Source organism: Anabrus simplex, chromosome 8, assembly GCF_040414725.1.
Source record: "Anabrus simplex isolate iqAnaSimp1 chromosome 8, ASM4041472v1, whole genome shotgun sequence".
NCBI classification, from domain to species: Eukaryota; Metazoa; Arthropoda; class Insecta; order Orthoptera; family Tettigoniidae; genus Anabrus; species Anabrus simplex.
This window is the reverse complement of record NC_090272.1, coordinates 245818353-245842095: the sequence shown is the minus strand read 5'-3', so window position 1 is coordinate 245842095 and position 23743 is coordinate 245818353. Positions and strand designations below refer to the sequence as shown.

Genomic DNA, 23743 nt, shown 5'->3' with positions numbered 1-23743 from the left:
CAAGAGGACAAACTGGGGCAAATATTCATTTATAGGAAGGGGAGTTAGGGATTGGAATATCTCACGAAGGGAGATAATTTTCAATAATTTTCCAATTTCTTTGCGATCATTTAAGAAAAGGCTAGCAAAATAACGGATAGGGAATCTGTCACCTGGGCTACTGCCCTAAATGCAGATCAGTAGTGATTGAGTGATAACATCTGCTTGTGCATTTAGGACTGTCACCCAAGTGGCAATTCTTTCGCTAGTTTTTTCTTAAAACACTTTCAAAAATTTGGAAATTTTTGGAACTTTTCCATTGAAAGTTCATTCCAATCGTTCCTCGTCGTTTACATGAATATTTGCTGAAATTTGTCCTCATGAATTCCAACTTTATCTTCACATGATGATCCTTCCTACTTTTAAAAACTCCACTCAAGCTTACGCCAACTCCGAACATACCACATAGTCGAGCATCTCTTCTCCTTACTCCCAAGTCTTTCCAAGCCAAAGTTTGTAACACTACTCATTTGTCGGAAAACAGCCAGAACAAATCGTGCTGCCTCTACTTGTCCATCAACACAGGACTTTTAACATTCTTTGTGGTCCATCAGTCAGTTCTTTACTCTCACCTTCATTGTCGCTTCTTTCCCTGAATCCCTCGTTGATCGCCACTCGAGCTGGATGAAAGCCTGCTGGGCAGTATTTTCTCATATTGGCTTGAAATTTCGGGATTATACGCCATAGGAGCAGCAGTTGAATGAATTCAGGAAGAAGAATGAAGGTATCGGAAAAAGAGAGCTTCCCTGTATCCCGTATATGAACTGAGACATCACATGATAAGAGCGGTATCCCCTGCCTGTCGTAACTTTGGAGCGTCAGTTGGCGACCACGGGGCCCTTAGTGAGTCCTGGCATTGCTTCTACTTACTTGTGCCAGGCCCTTCACCATCACACCTTCCTTGGCCAACTCTACGGTATTAGAGCACAGGGAGTCATTCATTTTCACGCTCTTGTCTTTCTTTGGCCGACACCTTCATTTTTCGAAGTGTCGGAACACTTTCATTTTTCTCTCTGATTAGGTGAATAGAGGATAGTTGCCTAGTTCTACTTCCTCTTAAAACAATAATCACCACCATCACATCAATAATATAAATAGGTAAGGTAAGAGCGTGCCGAAAATTCGTGTGTGTATCATTTTCTGCCCAAAAGTCAGAGGTAGCTTTGTCTGTTCTCGTATTATTTCCTCCCTAATCACAACAGCGCGTGATATTGTTGTTAAAAAGTCAACCCTATTTTGCTCCACAGTCAAAACTTTCTGAATTAAGTTCTACTGAACATATTAACCGCAGCACTCAGGGAACGGTAAGCGTAAGAGTCCCTATGCCCCTCTACGACATGAGTCATGTGCACTGGCGTGAACAAGTCGCTACTCTGCTATAGTATTTTTCTACTCTGATGGCGGGCGGCCTACATGCTGTCAGGGGAAGCGGGGAGCATGGGGCCGACCAATCCAGCACGACGTGAGAGGCCGTTATGGGAGAGAGACAGAGGCCACTACTACAACGTTGCCAGGAGCGCCCGCGCGCTTTAAAGTTGTGTTGAAATCCACATAACAATAAAATACAGAGCTTCGTATGTTACAGTTCGATTATGGCCCGTGGATGAGTTTTATTATTTTTATTTATTTATGTATTTATTTTTCATTATTTTCTTATATCTTCGATATAGTATGATACGAGTTAGTTAGTAATGCATATAACAAGTGCATGGACAACAGACCGAAAAACAATTCGTTCAAAAGTACAGAGTTACACAACACATTTTCTTACTTTATCTTACCTTATTCCAGCTGAAGGATCCGTGTTACAGCACCCCGACACTCGCCATCGTCACCAGAGCTGTCACCGGAAATATCCTCGTCACTCGACTCCTCACTGTGGCTGTCGTCTCGCAGATTTATGATGATATCATCCATGACTGTGTCCAATACCACGTCCCTTTTGTAATCGTCCTCTTGAAATTTTTCAGCATGTGACACACAAGCCTTCCACTCCTGTTCGGTTACTTTGTCCAGCTCCTCTTCCATTAAAGATTGGACGTCAGTTAGTTTGAACGTTTTGTTCCTTTTCCCTACAGCTGTTTTAACGTTTCCCCAAACCAGCTCTATGGGGTTATATTGACAGTGATAGGGTGGCAGGCGAACAACGGTATGACCCTTTCTGTCAGCAAGTGTATCAATTTCGTACATTTTTGCCTTTGGCTTGAATTGTTTCACAAGAGACAACAGTTCGAGTCTGGTGTGATTGCTGTCATGAGGAATATTCCTAGCAGATAACCACGATATAATATCAGCTTTTCGTGTGTTCGTTGTAGGAATTCGTTCTAGCTGTACTGAATGGTAGCTGGCATTGTCCATTACAATCACTGCGTCTTTGATGTTCCTTTCGTCAAGAGCGTCTAAAAACTTCAAAAACCACTCTTTAAAAACCATAGCGTTCATATCAGTGTGGTAGTCATCACTGGTCGATTTCACCTTTGGCCTGAAAACCAATTTACATTCCTGTAGAAAACCAGTGCGACTGGGACCTACGTGACAAACTATAATTCGTCCACCTTTCCCTACAGGAACTTTTAAACCTCCTGTACCCTCTTTATCTTGCCAGATTTTCGTAGGAGCGTAATTCTGATGAATGTAAGTCTCATCTAAATAAAATATATGGGGCGATGGGTCCTTATTCCTCAGGAGATGCATTTTTCTCAAAAACGTTACTCTGGCTGTTACTATATCAGCTCTCTCCATTAAAAATCTCCCGTCGTTGCTTTTTTATACTTGAACCCCATAGAATTTAGTATCCTCCACAATGAAGTAACTCCCCATTTAAATTTTATATCTCTTTCTAAATCATCACGTAATTTGTTCAGTGTCGGGTATTCACCCTTTACGTAATAACTGAGGAGAGTTCTTCTAATTACATCTTTATGGAATCCGTCGATTTCCTTTGTTATACAGTTCCTTTTGATTCGTTTGCGCGGTGATTGAAATGAGATGGAACCAGATGACTGGGTACTGTCTTTACCTTTCTTTACTATACGCTGAACGGTTCGCGTACTAACTTGACAAGCTTCCGACACTCTCTGCTGCACTTTATACACACTCACAAAAGGGCCATTATTTTCTGCTTCCTTTTGAAAATATTCATGAACATTGCTGATCAGTTTTCTACCCTGGTTCCTTATCTCCTTCCTCTTCGCCATTGTACGATATACGTATAGTGCAATTATCATATTAAAAAAACACAGAGCAACACAAATAGAAACAATAGAAAAAACTAACGTCACATCACATGCCACGAAAACGTTAATCGAAGAATGCAGTAAAGGACGCGGCAAGAATTACTCATAAAACAAGCTCTTTGTAATACCCAACGCACACTGTAAGACTACTCGGCAACACAGCAGTTCGTGGAGCGAAGTGAGCGCGGCAAAGTCTCCGGGCGACTGAATAGTTCTCAGCGCCACCGCTAGGCGATCTTTTGTCTGATTGGGCAGTGACATACTGCCCGCACCCCACTTCCCCTGACAGCATGTAGGCCGCCCGCCATCAGAGTAGAAAAATACTATAACAGCGGAGCGGAGTAAAATTTAGAAGAAGAAGAAGAACTTAGAAGGGGCAGAAAGCTTCCTTCTTAACAAACGGGCCTTTTCAGGGGGGTTAATTTAGAATTTTAACAGGTTTAATTAGTAAGTGTCGGTTAAGGCCAAAAATGGGGGGAGGGGGTGAGCAGTTAAAACAGGTCGTAAGTTAGCCAAGGGTGTTCGGCTTCACGACCTGTTTTACTTGGTCTCAGCCATCTTGACTATTTTATTTATCTGAGATCTAATAAGCGGAATACGAAGTTCAGTTATTAGATCTCAGCATTAGTCATTCGGCGGAGGACCCCCTGTGGGTGGGGGCGGTAGAATAACACACACGGTATCCCTTGCCTGTCGTAAGAGGCGACTAAAAGGGGCCCCAGGGGCTCTGAACGTTGGAGCGTGGGTTGGCGACCACGGGGCCCTCAGCTGAGTCCTGGCATTGCTTCCACTTGTGCCAGGCTCCTCACTTTCATCTATCCTATCCGACCTCACTTGGTCACCTCTTGTTCTTTTCCGACCCCGACGCTATTAGGTTTGCGAGGGCTAGGGAGTCTTTCATTTTCATGCCCTTCGTGGCCCTTGACTTTCTTTGACCGACATCTTCATTTTTCGAAGTGTCAGATCCTTTCCATTTTTCCCTCTGATTAGTGTTATATAGAGGATGGTTGCCTAGTTGTACTTCCTCTTAAAACAATATTCACCACCACCACCACCACCATTCGGCGGAGGGTGTTATTTTGAAAACGTTGAAGGGTTTGCATATGGAATATAGCACCAAGCCTCACAGACCTGACACATGCTTCTCTTCATAGACTGCGGCACGCTGAAAGGCACATTCTATATTCTGTTTCCAACTTAACCCACGGTCCATTGTTAGATCTAAGTATTTGACAGGGGGACATTGTTAACAGTAAGATGGCTAAATCTAGGAAGGCGCTTAGTGAAAACAATTGCCCGCGTTTTGGCAGGAATAATTTTCACCTTGTTCCTTACGCACCACTTCCAGAACAGTGCAGCGCTCTGAGGGCAGTCATTTCTCCGTTGTGTGGTATAAATGGCTGTCGTCTACACCTTGGAGGGTGGGAATATCGTTCACGTATAGGCCGTATAAAATCGGGGAGATGACTCCCCCTTGGGGTACTCCGGCTCGGAGGGCCCTTAGGGTCGATTTCTCCCCCTCGTAAAAACTCCTATAAGTTAGGTATGATTGAATAATTTTGACCAAATGGGCTGGAATTTTATACGTTTCCAGCTGTTCAAACTACTTGAGCTATATTTATGAGATTGCGCAGGATTGTTACAATGACTTCAGGGTATATATCAGTTGAATTTTCGCGATAATTGATTGAAGCGATGAGTGCTGACGTAAGGTTACAAAAAAAGGGGGCTGTTTTGTGTACCTTTATCTTGTGATGTAGAAGACTCAGAACCACGAATATTGGAGCATGTACTTACATATTTGCGGTTAATAGCCTGTAGCAGATTAACATTGGATCGGCTTGGTGGTTGAATTTTAGAAAGAAATGTAATTGAGCCGTGTTTCTTTTGCTTTGAATCAATGCACACATAAATAAGTGGACAACAAGTTACGGCCGTGTTGATTTTCTTATTCAATGTAGCCATATTCTTATTACTTTATTGAGTTGTTTCATTTGACACAAAAGTTTCACACGTTAGAGGAGAGTTAGAAAGGAAATTATACTGAAGACAATAGCATTAGGGTAGACGACAATGGCGTATTTCCCGGTCAGGTCTGTTTGCAGGGTAATCAGCCTCGTGACGATGAGTGTGGACCAAGCCGTGCTCACCAAGACGAGCAGGGTGCCGAATATGAAGCCAATAGGCAGCAAGGCTGCAGGGGCGCTTATGAGAATGACGGGGATTAGACCGTGACCCATACACGACATGACGGTCTGAAGAGAAGGGCTGAGTGCGCCCCCCAGCATGAAGTACTGTCCCACACAACCCGACAGCCCCACTTGGTACAGCAGGGGGATGTCCTTCCAGTTCAACCGGAACACAAGGATCGCTGCCGTCGCTAGGATGTAGATGGCAGGGCCGGCCAGATCCGGGCTGATCAGCAGGGAGTGCTCTTCAGATCCCAACACCACGGGCTGTGGAATACAAACACAAGTTATTTACTTTCCACCATCTCTACAAGAAAACAAAAAGGTCAATAATCTCTGCCCGCTTACGTTATACCCTGATGCATGGAGGCCAAAGCTGGGGTATTTTCTTGCGAACGTCGCAGTCTGATGGAGGATTATTCCCGTGTTTTTGCTATATAAAAAAAAAAGACGTGGAACAGTAATTTTTACTTCCGCTTCTACTGCAATGACAAATAATTCGTCAGTGACTCGGTCTCCATCATCACGTCTTTTTTCTTAGTACTCTAGGGGCTTGGAAGGCACTAGCTCCAATTTTTCCGAGAATTTTGCTATTGTAATTAGGGCAGCGTTCAACAATGGTGTCGTATACCCTGAAGGCAGATGGTACGCAGATTTTCATGTGGCGTAATTCCCCTCGACGGATAATTTCTCCAATGCTTTGATAAGCTCGGAGAAATTTTATGAGAATTTTCGAATGCTTTTCTATCTGGTGTCACACATTCATGATAACTTGGAACTCAATTCCTGCAAGCAGCTATTCCCTGAAAAAAGTATCCATAGTGTTTCTGATTTGCGTCGTTTATCATAACATTGAAATGATGTTTTGAGTCATGGAAAAAATTATGACCTAGAATACTTTTTCCTTAGATTCTCTTTTGCCTGCCATTGCGGAACAGTTATCAAAACCAAATCCTACACAACATTCTGGCGAAATATTATAGCTGACCAAGAAATTGTCAATTGCTTTCGCGATTAATGGAGCATCTTGTGCTCCCATTTCTACAAAACCTACAAATTCCTCTCGGATTTTCCCTTGAATTTCATCAGCTTGCCTAGAAAGCTGTTCTTTTCCTGCTATGTTCGCTGTTTCATGACTGTGAAAACCCTAGTTTTTTAACATCTCTTAGTACATTCTCCTAATACTTGGCCACATAAATCCATCAATTCGTTTTGTATTTTTGGCGAAGTGTAAACTGTATTTTGACAATTCTCCAGGCGATTCTTCAATTGTATGTAACCGGTCTAGATTCTTAAATTTAACAGATAGACGAAAATCCCATTTATCCCCGTCTCTTTCTCTATGAGGTATATCATAAGTGCCGCGGAATATATACCGTACAGGAAATTATCGAAGTATTCGCGTATGGCCTAATAACTCGTTTAAGCCTTTAGTCTACTTGAAGGTACGATGACTCGCATTAGTTTCAAAACCATAACTCCTTGGTGGAGTCCAGGGATCTTGTAGCTGGAGATGGCCCCAGGTCATTTTCCTGGTAGCCATCATTCTTTTCAATCTCAGGATCGTAGCAGAAAAGTGTTCAGATTTTGATGGAGAAAATTCGAGCTCGATGCTTTCGATGAGCTTGGCTGTCTGTCAACTCTCGAGAGTTGTAGTGGCTGAAAAACAAGAACTACATTTAAAACAAAGCAGCAGTGTTCCACATTCACCCCAACTAATGACATGGAGGAGTTTCAATTTCACTTAAAATATTAATGATTACGTTATATAATTCTACTCTATAACTGAGTATAGTTACCAACAATGTGATATGAAGAAAACCAGGTAATTGTATCTAGCCATAATATGTCATAATCAATGATCCTCGATAACGTTATCACTTTAATATTTTGTATTTATACTGTAAATGCAAATATTAAGGGTACAAATTTAGCTTATATGTTTGTTAGAAACGTTTTTCAATTTATTCATTAGTAGCGGAACTAGCACTCCTCTTAGTGAGAACAACGACTATTAAGCCCCATTCACAATGCAAACGTAACGTAACGTAAACTTAAAATTAACGTTAACTTAGAAGTTAGCGGCCATCTTATCTAATGGAACCATTCACAATGCGCCGACGTAAACTCAACTGCGAGTCCGTAAAATTAAGGGATTGCAAACTCCAAGCTCTTGCGGTTAATTTTACGTTAACTTTAAGAACCAGCCAATCAGAGCAGAGGTAAACATTGTGTGTTGTGCACGATATAATGACTTCTTTCGACGAAACACTTGTAATTCTCTTTCAAAATAGTCTTTGTGTATAGGCTATGCATGATAGAAGGAAAAAGAATTGCAAATACGCTGTACCGAAAAATAATAGGTGGAAAGAAATAGGCCTATCCTGTAGCAATAAAATCTGACGGTAAATGGCGGGAGACAAGCTCGCAGCGCTGGCGAACGGATGAGAGACAATCCCTGTCATAAATAAAACAGTGTCCCTATATATTTCTTAACATTATGACGGACTATTAGTTTACGAAAACGATATCATCCAAACATCTCATCGGGGTGTGATAGACAGGGTCATACTCGTAGATTTCGGTAAAGGACACCTTACATTTCTTTTTATTAGAAAAGGGGAAGCAAATCGTAAGAAAGGCAAACAGTTCAGGTTTCATCCGCATGTCGAAAACGAACTGATGAGGGTCATTTCTTGCAGTAGATTACCGAAATCGCCCTGAGATACCGTAACCTTCTTTGATTCAAGGGATGAACCCATTTTCTGCACCGTTGTTTAGATCGCCTTTTCAGGTACCGTAGGCCTACACAGCTCCCAGGAGCAAAGCAATAGATGTTTGAAGTAATATGAATTCCGCTACCACGTTGTTTGATTCCATTGAGCTACTGAAATATAAAACTGCGAGATAGCCTAGCCCAAAACCCGACTTCCGTGCTAAATAACATGGCAGTGTTTTGATTGGCTGCTGTGTACTTTTTACGTTAATGTTACGTTCCTCCATTGTGAATACCACAAATTTTACGTTAATTTTACGGTTACGTTACGTCGTTAAGTTTACGGTTACGATTGCATTGTGAATGGGGCCTTACTCTGCTCCACGTCGCGCATGGGGAAACGAGACGAAGTGAACCAAGGAGTATACATCGTGTATCGATAAGCTCAGACTTCCCGACCGTATATTCTCTTGCATTTCTTTCTTGAAATAAAATGTTTCAAGTGTATCACGTTATTCAATCAAAGAAATTATACCTTCGTGTTACGTGGAACTGGTGGTTCGGTTCTTGAATTGCTGCGTATACGAAATACCGTGTCTATAGGCTGTCTTTGTAAGTACTCTATCAACAAACCTACGGATATTTAAATTTAAAAAAGTAATTATTATTTTCTCTTTTCCCAAATCGAAACAGAATAAACATAAGCTACGAAACACCAAACGAACTAGTCAGTATCACCAATCTTAAATAATACCAACCAACACTAAGAACCAATATTAATAGCACTAAATGGATGACACACAAAATTAACAAAATTTCAATTAGTCCGCGTACTAACTACATTATCACTGCGATAAGTCCGGCTCCATGGGTAAATGGCTAGCGTGCTGGCCTCTGGTCACAGGGGCCCTGGGTTCGAATTTTAACCATAATTGGTTAACTGGGGCACTGACATTTCATCCTCTTCTCGACGCGCAGGTCGCCTGCGGGATGCATCTGGCGCGCCACTCCCGGCACTACAGAGCTCGACTCGCCATTCTTTTAACGTTTTCGTTCGCGAGCTTCTATGTGGGGTGAACCTGACCAGAGTGACGGTGACACAGTTTGAAACTTCCACCTTTTCACCTGACGTGAAGTGGGCTGACATGTTCTCCTCACGGGAAGTTGATTGCCGTGTCGGACATGACTTCCCGGCCTTAGCCGAACAAGAAGTCATGAAATACAGCAAAGAGGTACTGCTACAGAATTCTCCATTTGCTCTACCTGCTTCCCTAATTATCTACAAACAAACTCACACAAACTTTAATCTGGCCTGCCTGCCTCTTACCCGGAGGACCCGAGTTCGATTTCTGGCCAGATCAGCGACGTTTTCCTGGGTCTGAAAGCTGGTTACGAACTGATAGCAGCCCAGGTATATGGTCACGTGGTAGGTCTTTGTTTGTTTGTGTGAATGCAGCTGCTCTTCGAGGGTGAGGTGAGCTCCCAGAATAGACGGAGCGTGGATCACCGCGTGCGATACCACAGCTTTGCTCGACTTTGCAGAACTGAGAAACCCATTACAAACTGAATTAATAAACACGCTAGTAAGTTTGAAACATTGTTTGGAACACTTGAATAAAACTGTATCACGTTCGTTTTCATGTTTTGAATGCCAAAACACAGGCTCCTTTTTCGTTCTTATTACAACAGCTGCAAAAATAAACACTTTTAAACGTAGAAAGAATGGAGGTAGGTTTGAGATTCATGCACCCATTCATTTATTATACTCTTGTATGCAAACTTTCGACCCCGATATTTTTTCTTTTTTTTTTTGCTATTTGCTTTAAGTCGCACCGACACAGATATGTCTTACGGCGACGACGGGATATGAAAGGCCTAGAAAGTGGAGAGAAGCGGCCGTGGCCTTAATTAAGGTACAGCCCCGGCATTTGCCTGGTGTGAAAATGGGAAACCACGGAAAACCATCTTCAAGCCTGCCGACAGTGGGGTTCGAACCCACTATCTCCCGATTACTGGATACTGGCCGCACTTAAGCGACTGCAGCTATCGAGCTCGGTACCCCGATATTTAAACTATATGACAATGAATCACTCTTTTTATAAAGCGTTGTTCAGAAATGACCTCTATTTGTCCACTAACCATATCGTAAACTGCGGAAGTCAATATTTGCAGCTCGTTCATTTGAGTTTATAATGCAAACTATACTTTTAAGCAAGATTCATACATACAAACACTCATGTTCATAAAACTAGAGATAGGAAGTTCATATTCACAGGACATGTTCTGCAGAACAGTCACCTAGGTTCAGCATGTGTCGTCCTGACGGCGTTCCACAGTTCATCTTTGGGTCACAGCGCCGCACCGTATCCCACACAAGTCCCGTGACCGGGCGAGCCAGGGCCACAGTCTGTGGCATCAAGAAGGCAGCAACATGTGGTAGCGCGTCGTGTAGAAAGGGTATGGCTACGGGTCGCAGGAAGTCATTCACGTGCCCTGGACACGCACCAATCGTGATTTGTGGTTGTAGCCAATAGCACCTCCACACCATAAAGCGCTGTATGTCTTGTGCGAATGCCTCTCCTCCTGTCTGCGGCGAACCAAAATGCGCCATTATTATCAAACAAAGGGAATCTGGATTGGTTTGAAAACACAGTCTGCTGTCGTTCCGTACACCATTGCAGTCTATGCACATTAGTAACCCAGACGGACTGTCACTCCTGATAGTGTACGGTGTGTTACATGGTCGGTCGGTTGACAGGCGCCGCAGATTTAGCTCGGCGTCTGGGTATTTGTGATCGCTATAATACTATGAAGCATGAAGAAGAATGTCCACTTACCTTGAAGGGATTGATTAGAGCCATCGCTTTGCGGAACATAATCTTCGGCTCCACTGTCCCTCGCATTCTGTGCAAGAGGGTGCAGGGGTCTAGCCATGAGGTCACTCGGTTCATCGCGGTGATGAACCATTTGTAAGTTGGGCAGAGCTCGGCGCCGACAGAAGGCTCAGAGGCCTCCTCCACTGGGCGCGGGAGGTCATTCATGTTACGTTCTGCACCGCTCTTGAGACATTCTGAAAGGAAACGAGGCAGGAAATACATTTTTAAAATAATGTCAAAATTCCCTCAAATGATCATCAGTGTTAGATTGTTGGATGCGCTTGTGAACGGTTGGCTGTTGAGAAAGCTCTTGCATTATTGTAGTGAAAAAGTAGTTAAAACCTATTGAAATAATTTAAATTTTGTGTGTGTGCGTTCCATTTAGTGCTATTTGTATATTGGTATTTAGTGCTTGTTGGTAGAAATTGGGAGTAGTGTTATTTATTTGAATTTTATAACGAGTAATTCATTTGGTGTTCAGTAGATTACGTTTTCTAGGTTAAGTAGACTAGCTAGGTGTACTTTGTTTCGAATTTAGGTTTAGGAAATACTTTAGGTGTTAATATTAACTTTTAAAACAATATTTTTAAATATCTGTACATTCGTTGGAATACTTACAAAGGCAGATTATCATAAGGAGTTGTAACTCATTGTAATTTCCGCCGCTACTTTTCCGATATTTCGTACAGATATCCGTTCAAACTATCACGAAGGTAATAATTTATTACATTAAATAACACGATAAGCCTGTAAACAGCGATGTAAAGAGAAGTTAATGAGAATTCATGGTAATTTCACTGGATAATTACGGTACTTAACAGTTTTTTGGTTTGTTGACGATTGTTGCTACATGCACATGATAGTAGTGTAAATAAATACAAAGTCAGCTGATTCATTATTCCCATAATTTGTAGTCTTAGTTCCCTGCATATTTTGTACATTCCACCTTCGTTTATTCATCGAGTAAAAGTTAATAATCAAATTTCTATATCCCAATAATACTGCACTTCAAACCCCCGGCGTGGTTTTGACATAAATTATAGTAGACAACCTCTTATTCTCAGCATTTAAGCATCTATTAGAGCATAGTATTAATAATAATTTGTCTAAGCATTTAGCTTTGTTGGTAATCTTTGAGTACAGTAGTTCTCCCAAATTTCATTTCTGTTTGTGCTTAGTAGTGACATACGGTACCGGTATCGTAATTAGGATACGTCTGAAAGTAGTTTAAAATTACTGTAGTGTACTGTACAGTACTATACAAGTAATTTAGAATTTAGTGTGCTTATTTTATTATTGTAAAATATTTGTGTAGTTCTGGTGTAGTAGAGGTATCCGTAGAAACTCTTACTAAACTTCTGTTGTTGTAATTAGGATAGGCTTAATTGCAGTTTGGAATTGTGTAATTCTTGTGTATTACTTTCGATATTCAGTAATTAACAGTAGTTTTTATCCTGTTAGGGGTTGTAGGATAAAAAATAGTGTACGACTAAGTAGTATTGTAGTGTAGTCGTATATTAATTACTTTATTGTCGTGTCATCTTTGAGCACTATCCCAGACAATGTATACCTCCTTTCTTTTATTTTTTTTGCAAATAAGTTATTTTATTTTTATTTTCATTTTTTTCCGTACAGAATGGCTAAGGAGCGCGAGTGTACGAACTGTGGGTGTGGCAAGGCATTGAGGGGTATGAGGGAGGAGTTGGAGAGTTTGAGGGAGATAATTAGGATTCTCACAGAAGACAGGAAGGAAGACAGGACTCCCTCAAACATTGTACAGGTTACAGCAGGTGAACAAGAGGGAGGGGAAGGAAAGGGGGGAGTTGTAGAAGATAGGTGGTCTAATGTTCTAAGGGGAAGGAGATTGCAGGCTAAGGGCTCTATTCAGGATCAGAATTCAGGACAGGTGTCTGTGCGAAATTGGTACGAGTCACTCCAGGTAGAACAACAGAGGGAAGATGAGGGACAGGGAACTGTTGCTGAGATGTGTGGAGTAGGAGGAAGGGAAAAGGTAGGAAAGGGAAATGCAGAGTAGAGGATAGGAAAAGACAGGTGGAACAGGGTCATGGGAAGGAGGAAAGGGAGGAGGAAGTAGCTTCTGCAAATATCAGGAAAGATAGGGCTGACCAGGAGGGGAGGGGATCAAATGAGGTGGGTAGGGTTGAGGCTCTGGTCATGGGGGATTCCAACGTTAGACACGTGGGGAAAGTGTGTGGAGGAAAGGGAACCAGGGTAGAATGTTATCCAGGAATTAGGTTGAGGCAGATGTTGAGGAAAGTAGAAGAGAGGGAGGAGGGGAAGGAGAAGGTGGTAGTGTTTCACGTTGGTACCAACAATGTAAGGCAAGCTGATATAAGTACCAACATAGTTGGAGATGTGTGGGATCTGGTAAGTGCAGCACGGATGAAGTTTAAGAAAGCGGAGATTGTTATTAGTGGAATACTGTGTAGGAGGGATACTGACTGGAGGGTGACTGGGGATTTAAATGAGACTATGGAGTGGGTATGTGGGAAACTGGGAGTGAAATTTCTAGATCCTAATGGGTGGGTAGGAGATAGGGATCTGCGCTCAGACAGCCTTCACATAAACCGCAGTGGTACGTGTAAGTTAGGAAATTTGTTTGGAAGGGTAATAGGGAGGTATATTCAGGGAAACGGAGTGGCCTAGGGAGCGGTGATAAGGGAACAGGGAACTGGAAATCAAGTAGGGATGACATAAAATTGTTAGTGTTGAACTGTAGAAGTATTGTAAGGAAAGGCATAGAATTAAGTAATTTAATAGATATATATTTACCAGATATTGTAATAGGAGTTGAATCATGGCTGAGAAATGATATAATGGCTGCAGAAATTTTCTCACGGCACAGGAATGTGTATCGTAGAGATAAGATAGGAATGGTGGGAGGGGGAGTGTTCATTCTGCTGAAAGATGAATTTGTAAGCTACGAAAAAGTTAAAGATGAGACACATGAAATTATAGGTGCAAGGCTCATTTCTAAAGATAATAGGCAACTTGATATCTTTGGAGTGTACAGACCGGGAAAGGGTAGCACTGACGCGGATTCGGAATTATTTGATAGGATAGTCGGCTATGTGGGAAACGACATGGAAAGAAATGTGATTGTAGCAGGAGATCTGAATTTGCGAGATGTCAATTGGGAAGGAAATGCGAACGACAGGAAGCATCACCAACAAATGTCAAATAAGTTAATATGGGAAGGACAGCTGATTCAGAAAGTGATGAAACCAACCAGAGGGAAAAATATCCTGGATGTGGTGCTGATAAAACGAGATGAGCTCTATAGAGAAACCGAAGTAATAGATGGTATTAGCGATCATGAAGCTGATTTTGTCGTAGTTAAAAATAAATGTGATCGAAAGGAAGGTCTTAAAAGTAGGACTATTAGGCAGTACCATATGGCTGATAAAGCAGGCATGAGGCAGTTTCTAAAAAGTAACTATGATCGGTGGAAAACGGTAAATAAAAATGTAAACAGACTCTGGGATGGGTTTAAAGAAATTGTTGAGGAATGCCAAAACAGGTTTGTACCTTTAAGGGTGGTAAGAAAGGGTAAGGACCCACCTTATTATAATAGAGAAATAAAGAGGCTAAGGAAGAGGTGCAGACTGAAAGGAAATAGAGTTAGAAATGGCTGTGGAAGTAAGGAGAAATTGAAGGAACTTACTAGAAAATTGAATCTAGCAAAGAAGGCAGCTAAGGATAACATGATGACAAGCATAATCGGAAGTCTACACATTTTTATGAAAAATGGAAAGGTATGTATAGGTATTTTACGGCAGAAACAGGTTCCAAGAAGGACATTCCAGGAATAATTAATGAACAAGGGGAGTGTGTATGTGAGGATCTTCAAAAGGCAGAAGTATTCAGTCAGCAGTATGTGAAGATTGTTGCTTACAAGGATAATGTCCAGATAGAGGAGGTGACTAATACTGAAGATGTATTAAAATTTACATATGATAACAATGACATTTACAATAAGATACATACTTTGAAACCTAGAAAAGCAGCTGGAATTGATAAGATTTCTGGGGATATACAAAAGACAATGGGTTGGGATATAGTACCATATCTGAAGTACTTATTTGATTTTTGTTTGCATGAAGGAACTTTACCAGATGAATGGAGAGTTGCTATAGTAAGCCCTGTGTATAAAGGAAAGGGTGATAGACATAAAGCTGAAAATTACAGGCCAGTAAGTTTGACGTGCATTGTATGTAAGCTTTGGGAAGGCATTCTTTCTGAATATATTAGACACGTTTGTGAAATTAATAACTGGTTCGATAGAAGGCAGTTCGGTTTTAGGAAAGGTTATTCCACTGAAGCTCAACTTGTAGGATTCCAGCAAGATATAGCAGATATCTTGGATTCTGGGGGTCAAATGGACTGTATCGTGATTGATCTGTCTAAAGCATTTGATAAGGTGGATCATGGGAGACTACTGGCAAAAATGAGTGCAATTGGACTAGACAAAAGAGTGACTGAATGGGTTGCTATATTTCTAGAAAATAGATCTCAGAGAATTAGAGTAGGTGAAGCTTTATCCGACCCTGTAATAATTAAGAGGGGAATTCCTCAAGGCAGTATTATCGGACCTTTATGTTCTCTTATATATATAAATGATATGAGTAAAAGAGTGGAATCGGAGGTAAGGCTTTTTGCGGATGATGTTATTCTCTATAGAGTAATAAATAAGTTACAAGATTGTGAGCAACTGCAGCGTGACCTTGATAATGTTGTGAGATGGACAGCAGGCAATGGTATGTTGATAAACGGGGTTAAAAGTCAGGTTGTGAGTTTCACAAATAGGAAAAGTCCTCTCAGTTTTAATTACTGCGTTGATGGGGTGAAAGTTCTCTTTGGGGATCATTGTAAGTATCTAGTTGTTAATATTAGGAAAGACCTTCATTGGGGTAATCACATAAATGGGATTGTAAAGAAAGGGTACAGAGCTCTGCACATGGTTATGAGGGTGTTTAGGGGTTGTAGTAAGGATGTAAAGGAGAGGGCATATAAGTCTCTGGTAAGACCCCAACTAGAGTATGGTTCCAGTGTATGGGACCCTCACCAGGATTACCTGATTCAAGAACTGGTAAAAATCCAACGAAAAGCAGCTCGATTTGTTCTGGGTGATTTCCGACAAAAGAGTAGCGTTACAAAAATGTTGCAAAGTTTGGGTTGGGAAGAATTGAGAGAAAGAAGAAGAGCTGCTCGACTAAGTGGTATGTTCCGAACTGTCAGCTGAGAGATGGCGTGGAATGACATTAGTAGACGAATAAGTTTGAGTGGCGTTTATAAAAGTAGGACAGATCACAATATGAAGATAAAGTTGGAATTCAAGAGGACAAACTGGGGCAAATATTCATTTATAGGAAGGGGAGTTAGGCATTGGAATAACTTACCAAGGGAGACGTTGAATAAATTTCCAATTTCTTGGAAATCATTTAGGAAAAGGCTAGGGAAACAACAGATAGGGAATCTGCCACCTGGGCGACTGCCCTAAATGCAGATCAGTATTGATTGATTGATTTTGAATTCTTACACCGAAAGGGCCAAACTGATCCATACTAGCACGAGTGTGATGGCCATTACCAGTAGTGCACTAACACACACTGTACCTGCGTACTTCCATTATTATAGAAGACGAGTTTGTGCTCTATGTAAGATCAAAATGTTTTTTCGAACAATTTGGCATGTGCCATTTATCGATAGGGCAAGAATTATAGACCTTCTCCTTAATTACTATTGCACCCAGTGTGAATACAATCATTCATAGTCTAAATTTTAATATCCCGACCTGAAATACCGATAGTCATTAAATAATGTTCAGCCGTTTTTTCTTGATGCGCTTTTATACCTACTGTGCACACGTTCATACAGACAGACAGACAGACAGACAGACAGACAGACAGACAGACAGACAGACAGACAGACAGACAGACAGACAGGCAGACAGACAGACAGACAGACAGACAGACAGACAGACAGACAGACAGACAGACAGGCAGACAGACAGACAGACATGAGAGAAATGTACGAATTACATTACCTTTTTTTTTCAGAACATGACTAATCAGTATTTAATATTTTGGCCGCAAAGGGCAGCCTCTCTATGTACACGACATTGAGAACTTATTGACCTATTTAAAAATCCCCATAGATTTCATTAGATATGTCTGATTGTCAGAATTTCTGGTGAGCTGAGACTTCGTATGTGTGCAACAAAGACTATTTGATAATATAACCACGTATGCTGCCATACTGATATTCTCGATCATTCATAGGTCACATGACTTAGAGTTGAGGATGTGTAGTTCTTGGAGATGGCCAACTCACTCGCCCCACCTGACTCCACTTTATAGGCTACACATGCTCTGTACAGAACTGATTTCATGGGGACGTGATAGCCAAATTTCATGGTCACTCGCGACTGTAGGTTCAATCCCGACCAACGCATGTGGTTTTTAATGAACAGTGATTCGAGTTCCATATACAATTGAAGGTACTGTGGAATCAACAATCAAATGAAACTACAAGTTTGCTTTATTCCTTTTAGACAGTTATTACCAAACACGTCCAGGTATGAAGTCATTTTCAGCATCTTAAGAGGGATTTAAGTGCATAGTTAGTTACATTTGTAACACTCTTGAGCTTCTAGACGTACAATGATAACTCTAATGGACTCCATGAAACGATTATGCAAGGATTTAAATTACGGTACTTAGTATATTACTACGAGTCAACTATATCCAGCTTTCAGTTCAGAGAGTCCCGAGTTCGATTAATTCCTCTGAGTCAGAATATGCTCACAACAGGAAGGGCATACGGCTGTAAAACATGGGCGACACCACCTGAATCCTTCCTCAGGTTATGGCGAGTGCGCCAGCGGGAAGTTTAATGTGTCCAGTGCTTCTGTTCAACCTGTACAGGAAATGTCCAACCTACCACCTGGGTGACAGCCTTTCAAAAACCACTTCTAAAAAGTAATAAGCATATTTCTGTTGTAACAATAACAAGACGAAGAACTTGAGGTAATAACTATGAAAATAGCTAATGGGAACAATGGTAAGTAAAGTTGAGTGTCGAGCTCCGGACCGCAAGGACGTATGATGACAGAATAGATCAGCCAGTTTTACACTGGCAAATAAGAGCATCAGAGGAAGCATCATGGAGGGATTCAGCAGCACTTTGCCAGGGCTGGAAAGGAGAACTGCTACCGTAAGGAACTAGAAGTTACGTCAAATCCTGGAAGTTCGTATGTACCTAGGTAAATAATGAGTGGTGCAAGATAAAAAATATAGGCATTGCACTGGCATTGTTGCCACTGAAGTCGATACGAAGGAGGAAATATTGGGCTAAAATTGCTTATTACAGAGAAAATAATTTAGTGATACTAATAAACTTTCTACGAATGAATGAACTGCTGGATGACAAATCGGCCCGCTTTCACCAACCATACAATATCTCTTGGGAAAAAGTCGTTTTGAAAACGGGCTGCGAGGCAGACAAGAACAAATTCAAATTACGCGCTTTGATGCTACGAGTGGAAAGTTCATTTCCATGTTCGCGAATTACAGAACCATGCGTAGAGAGCAAGGACAAGGAACGAGAGATACGACTGTTGGTGCTCAGCCTCCTGTCGGTAGATTTAGTGGCACGTGGGACTAAATTCCGACATCTCGGCATCTCTTAGTGGAACGTAACGTTATCAGAGCTCTTTCAGAGAGGGATGTGTTTTGTCACCACATCATCAGAAACGCCGTACGGGGTTCAAATAGGCGCTCCGCTACGTTCGGAGTTCCACTCAATGAAGAAGCAGGCCTAACCAAGTCTTACTTGCTGGTTGCATCTTATACAAGATACAGATCTGAAGGAAGAAATAGTCTACCTGCCAGTAAGGGAAATTGTGAAGGCGAAATCAAAAGAAATATAGGTATGACTAAGAGTGGACATAGTCATGTTGACCTGACTGCACTGCGAGAAGCAAATCATCCGGGACAAAGTTGCTCAGGGGACAAACCCCCAGATAAAGCCGCACCTTTCATTTTAAACATGTCCACCTCCGTAGCTGCCGGCCCGGGTTCGGTTCCCGGTACTGCGCCTGGTACGCGCAGTACACCTCCATTGGGGGTGTGCCTGAAAAGAGCTGCATGAGGACACATCTGCTATATTGTCGCCATTCTTCAGGTTTATACTCGCCGTATCTTCAAATAAACCAGAGGAGTTTGTCAATATTCAGTGTTAAAATAATGGGATGTAATTAGTCATTGACGATTAGTGTTAATAAAATGTTTGCTGTCCTGTGTCTGTTCGTATTCATTAGTTACAAAATGGTTGGTAAGGATGATGCTTGTTGTTTAAAGAGACCTAACGTCTAGGTCATCGCTCCCTGACAAAATGGTGTGGAGAAGCGGAGGGGCTCCTGTCATTCCTGTGATAAACAATAGAGTGGTATGTAGTGAACGGGCTAGATGTATTAAGCTCAGAAGATGCTTTTCCATTTCCACTACAGATAAATGCCATGGCCGCTTTCTACCCACTCCTATCCCATCGTTGTCGTAAGACGTAGAGCTTTTACTCCTCGTCCTCTGCCATCTCCTCCAAGTCAGAACAAATCATTCTTCGGATCCTGGTGTGGGTCATATAAATTAAAACTAAACTCTAAATTTGCACTCTGCTTTACATCCTTACTACAACTCTTAACACGCGAAGAGACGTGTAACCTCGTTAATATGATATCAGCTAGGCACTTATAGCGATCCCCATGCCACAACATTGTCTAGGTCCCATGCCATCTATAAGAAAACATAAAGGACTGCCCGGCGGGACCCCAGTACACTTCACTTGAGTTCTATTTAGCTGCCCAATCAACCAGCGTCCATCAAATGCCGTCAAGAGGTCAATGGCGACACAGTCCATTTGACCTCCTGAATACTAAAATATCTTGCTGGAATCCTACAAGTTGAGCCTCACTGGAATAATATTTCCTAAACCTGCACTGCCTACTATCAAATTAGTTTGCGAAATTACTAACTAATTTGATAGTACGTAGTTCAGTTTTAGGAAAGTGATATGGGCTATGGGTTGGGATATGCGGCCATATCTGAAATACTTATTTTACAGTATTATAGCCCTATATCCCAACCCATAGCCTTTAATATATCTCCGGAAATATTGTCAATCCCAGCTGCTTTTATAGCTTTTAACTTGTGTAAATGTCTTTGTTATCGTAGGTAAATTTCAATTCTTTGTTGGTATTAGTAATTTCGAAAACGTGTATAATACAATCCCATAGCTTACAAACAACACACGTCAACCTGACTGGCCTGTCTTTACTTTTGCAACTTTTCCCCTTGTACACATTTGGAACTCTCCATTCATTGGTTTCGCTCTTTTATGCAAACTGTCATCAAATAAGTAATTCAGATATGGCCTTATATCCCAACCCATACCCTTTAATATATGTCCAGAAATATTATCAATCCCAGCTGCTTTTCTAGCTTTTAATTTCTGTATCTTGTTGTAAATGTCTTTGTTATAGTAGATAAATTTCAAGGCTTCGTTAGTATTAGTCACCTGTTCTATCTGGACATTATCCTTGCAACCACCAAACTTTTCACACTGCTGACTGAATACTTCTGCCTTCTGTAAGTCCTAACATATAATCATTAATATATAATCCTCATTAATGATCTATGGAATGTCCTTCCTGGAACATGTTTCCACCTTAAAGAATATATAAATATCCTTCTACTGCTCCCTAAAACCCATATGGCCATACTCAAATTGCCATCATGTTATCCTTAGCTGACTTCTTTTTGGCTAAATTCAATTTCCTAGTAAGCCCCTTACTCCTACAACCATTCCTAATCTGCACCTCCTTCTTAACTTGTTTATTTCCCTGTTATAGGCCTAATTACTCCTTACCACTATTAAACAAACGTATCTTTTTTCACACTCCTCAACAATTGCTTTAAATCAATTCTATGGGCTGTTTACATTTTCCATTGATAATAGTTGCTTTTTGAAACATTTTCCCATGGCTCTCTTTTCAGTCATGTGATATTGATTATAAGTTCTACTGTTACGACGTTCCTTTCTATCACATTGATTTTGAACCACGACAAAGGCAGCTTCATTATCACTTATACCATACATCAGATCAGTTTCTCTATAGATCTGATCTGGTTTTATCAGTATCACGTCTACAATATAGCTGGTTCCATCACTTTCCCAGATTAACTCTTTCACCATGCCTTCAGTCGTTCGCGTTCCCTTCCCAGTTGATATTTGGTAAGTTCAGATCACACGCTACAATAACGTTCCTCACGAAGCTGATTATCTTAACAAATAATTCCGCATTAGCGCCAGTCCCACCCTTGCCGGGTCCGTACACCCCAAAAACATCAAGTTGTCTTTTAGAGATAATTTCATGTTTCTTATCCTGAACTTTTTCGTAGCTTACGAATTCCTCTTTCACCAGTATGAATATCCCCTCCTATCGATCCTAACACTCCAGTTCCGAGAGATCATTCATAATATCACTTCTTACAACGGAAGTAACAGGTAAAAGAGGTTGACACAATCGTTGTACTACAAGTGCAAGTCTCTCATGTAGAAGTAGCGCGAGTAGCGTGGGTTGGACCAGCAGAAAGAAAGCAAGACAGTGGAAATGAGTGCCTCGCTGTTAACGTAGCGGAGTTTGTAATGAGTTAATTCCGCGAGGGGAATTCGTTTTCCGGAGATATTAGCTCGAAAGAAGAAAATGGGACAATGTATGATTGATTTGATGGAAAATAATCGTAGAAGAGTGCAACGCATTGAGGAAGTTTCTGTTGATGTACACAGTGGAGATAGTGAACGTGACTGAAACCATCCCGTTTGTCAAAACCTTTTGCCGATAGCAAGCCAAGTTCCGGGTCCGAATATGTCTCGCCGAAATGTAGTGATGCTACGGTCCGTCGCCATGAAAATCGTGCAGTTCTAGTTATGCTCCTAGTCCCGATAAAAGTGAGTGAGAAAACATCACTATGGAGGAAGACCATAAGATTCTGACTTAACGAAGGTGGTAAATCACTTTCACACGTCCGCAAGTGAAGTTGGAGCGGTATCTTGGCAAGTCCGACTGAACATTAAAATAATGTATGGAAAACTCTGTTTCCGTTTCTAGGGGGCAAGAAGAGGAAGCCGAATATACAGTAAGTGATGACTGTAAACTGCAGGTGAACGATTTAACGAAAAAAGTAATTTCTCCAGCTCTGATACCTGAATCAACCAACACAGAATTGGGAGTAGGAAAATTACGATCTGCTTTACGTCGCACGGACACAGATAGGTCTTATGGCGACGATGGAACAGAAAAGGGCTAGGAGTGGGAAGGTACCAGCCGTTAAGGTATTAAGGTACAGCACTAGCATTTACCTGGAATGAACATGGGGAACCACGGGCTGCTTTACTAGCTGCGCGCCCCTAACCGCACAGCCAACTCATTCGGTTACGAAATTTGTATCCTGTTCGCATATTCAAGACGGAGACGGCTCGAGTCATTTCTGCTATAGTTTTGTGAGTGACTGACAAGTCGGCTTCAGAGCGGGTCGAGAGACTGCATGCATATACGCCCCGCCACACCACAACTAGGATTTGGCTCAGGGATGTATAGCTGCGTCACCCCTCATGTCGCTTACGAGGATTCAAGGTCTTGCAGCTAAATCTGGAGGCCAATCCTCCACACGCAATTTTCTTACAGTACAACGATTGTGTCAGCACCGAGGCCTTCAAATCGCCCTGCAAAGATAGTCCTATATAAGCAATGCATACGAATTCGGTTCACACCGTCTCCCTCGTAACAATCCATTGTCGCTATCTTGTTCAGAATTCAAAGTTCAGATCCGTGTCCCTGAGGTCGCCCTCCAGATTTACGCCCATATGAGCAATGCATATGTATTAGGTATTACATCACCTCCCTGTCCCATACGAACAAGGTATGTCGACCATCTTCTTCTTCAGTAGACCTGACACAGCTCCGAGACCTCAAGGTTACTCTCCAGATTTAGTCCCATCAGAGTCATGCATCGCCATTAGCCTCCGCACTAATAGGTTCTAAGTCACAAGTTTTGAGACCCTGAGTAAATTTCAGTCACATAGAGTCGAGGCGTGGTGGGGTCGGATATTTCATTCGTGTTAAATGTAACATCATGCAGGCTTTTGTTACTAGCAGCTGTATTACATGTCAGCAGCGTTAGCAAGCGAATATCCTCCTCACATGTTCTGATCTCAAGCGGGCCAGCATCCCCGTCACCATACTCGAGTACGCTAACTGCTTGTTATTGATCTCGAGTCACAAGTATTAAAAATCTGCCACCCATTCGAACCCTCGTTTCCCTATTCAGAGAACGTTAAGCATGCCAGACTCAGCTAGAGATCCACGCTCGCAAGAGGAAAGTTCCCATGTAAGCAATGCATACTTCATAATCACCAATTCTTGTTGTTATTGAAACGATCTACAATCATCATTTTGGTCTTTTTATTGTTGATTTTACCGGGCGAGTTGGCCGTGCGGTTAGGACCGCGCAGGTGTGAGCTCGCATCCGGGAGATAGTGGGTTCGAAACCCACTGTCGGCAGCCCTGAAGATAGTTTTCCGTGGTTTCCCATCTTCACACCCGGCAAA

At 41.7% G+C, this 23743-nt stretch overlaps 2 protein-coding genes across 2 annotated transcripts in view; one reads left to right on the top strand and one right to left on the bottom strand.

Moving 5' to 3' along the window:
* Nucleotides 1-23743, top strand: part of LOC136878768 (UPAR/Ly6 domain-containing protein crok-like) — a 314234-nt gene that overhangs the window by 91733 nt on the left and 198758 nt on the right. The window lies entirely within an intron of this gene.
* Nucleotides 5291-23743, bottom strand: part of LOC136879089 (protein YIPF7-like) — a 60660-nt gene continuing 42207 nt past the window's right edge. Inside the window, exons 2-3 of the mRNA XM_068228969.1 lie at nucleotides 11018-11250; nucleotides 5291-5731 (exon numbers count right to left, since the gene is read on the bottom strand). Of these exons, the coding sequence (XP_068085070.1) occupies nucleotides 5291-5731; nucleotides 11018-11221 (645 nt within the window). The 5' untranslated portion in view covers nucleotides 11222-11250. The remainder of the gene's footprint in view (nucleotides 5732-11017; nucleotides 11251-23743) is intronic.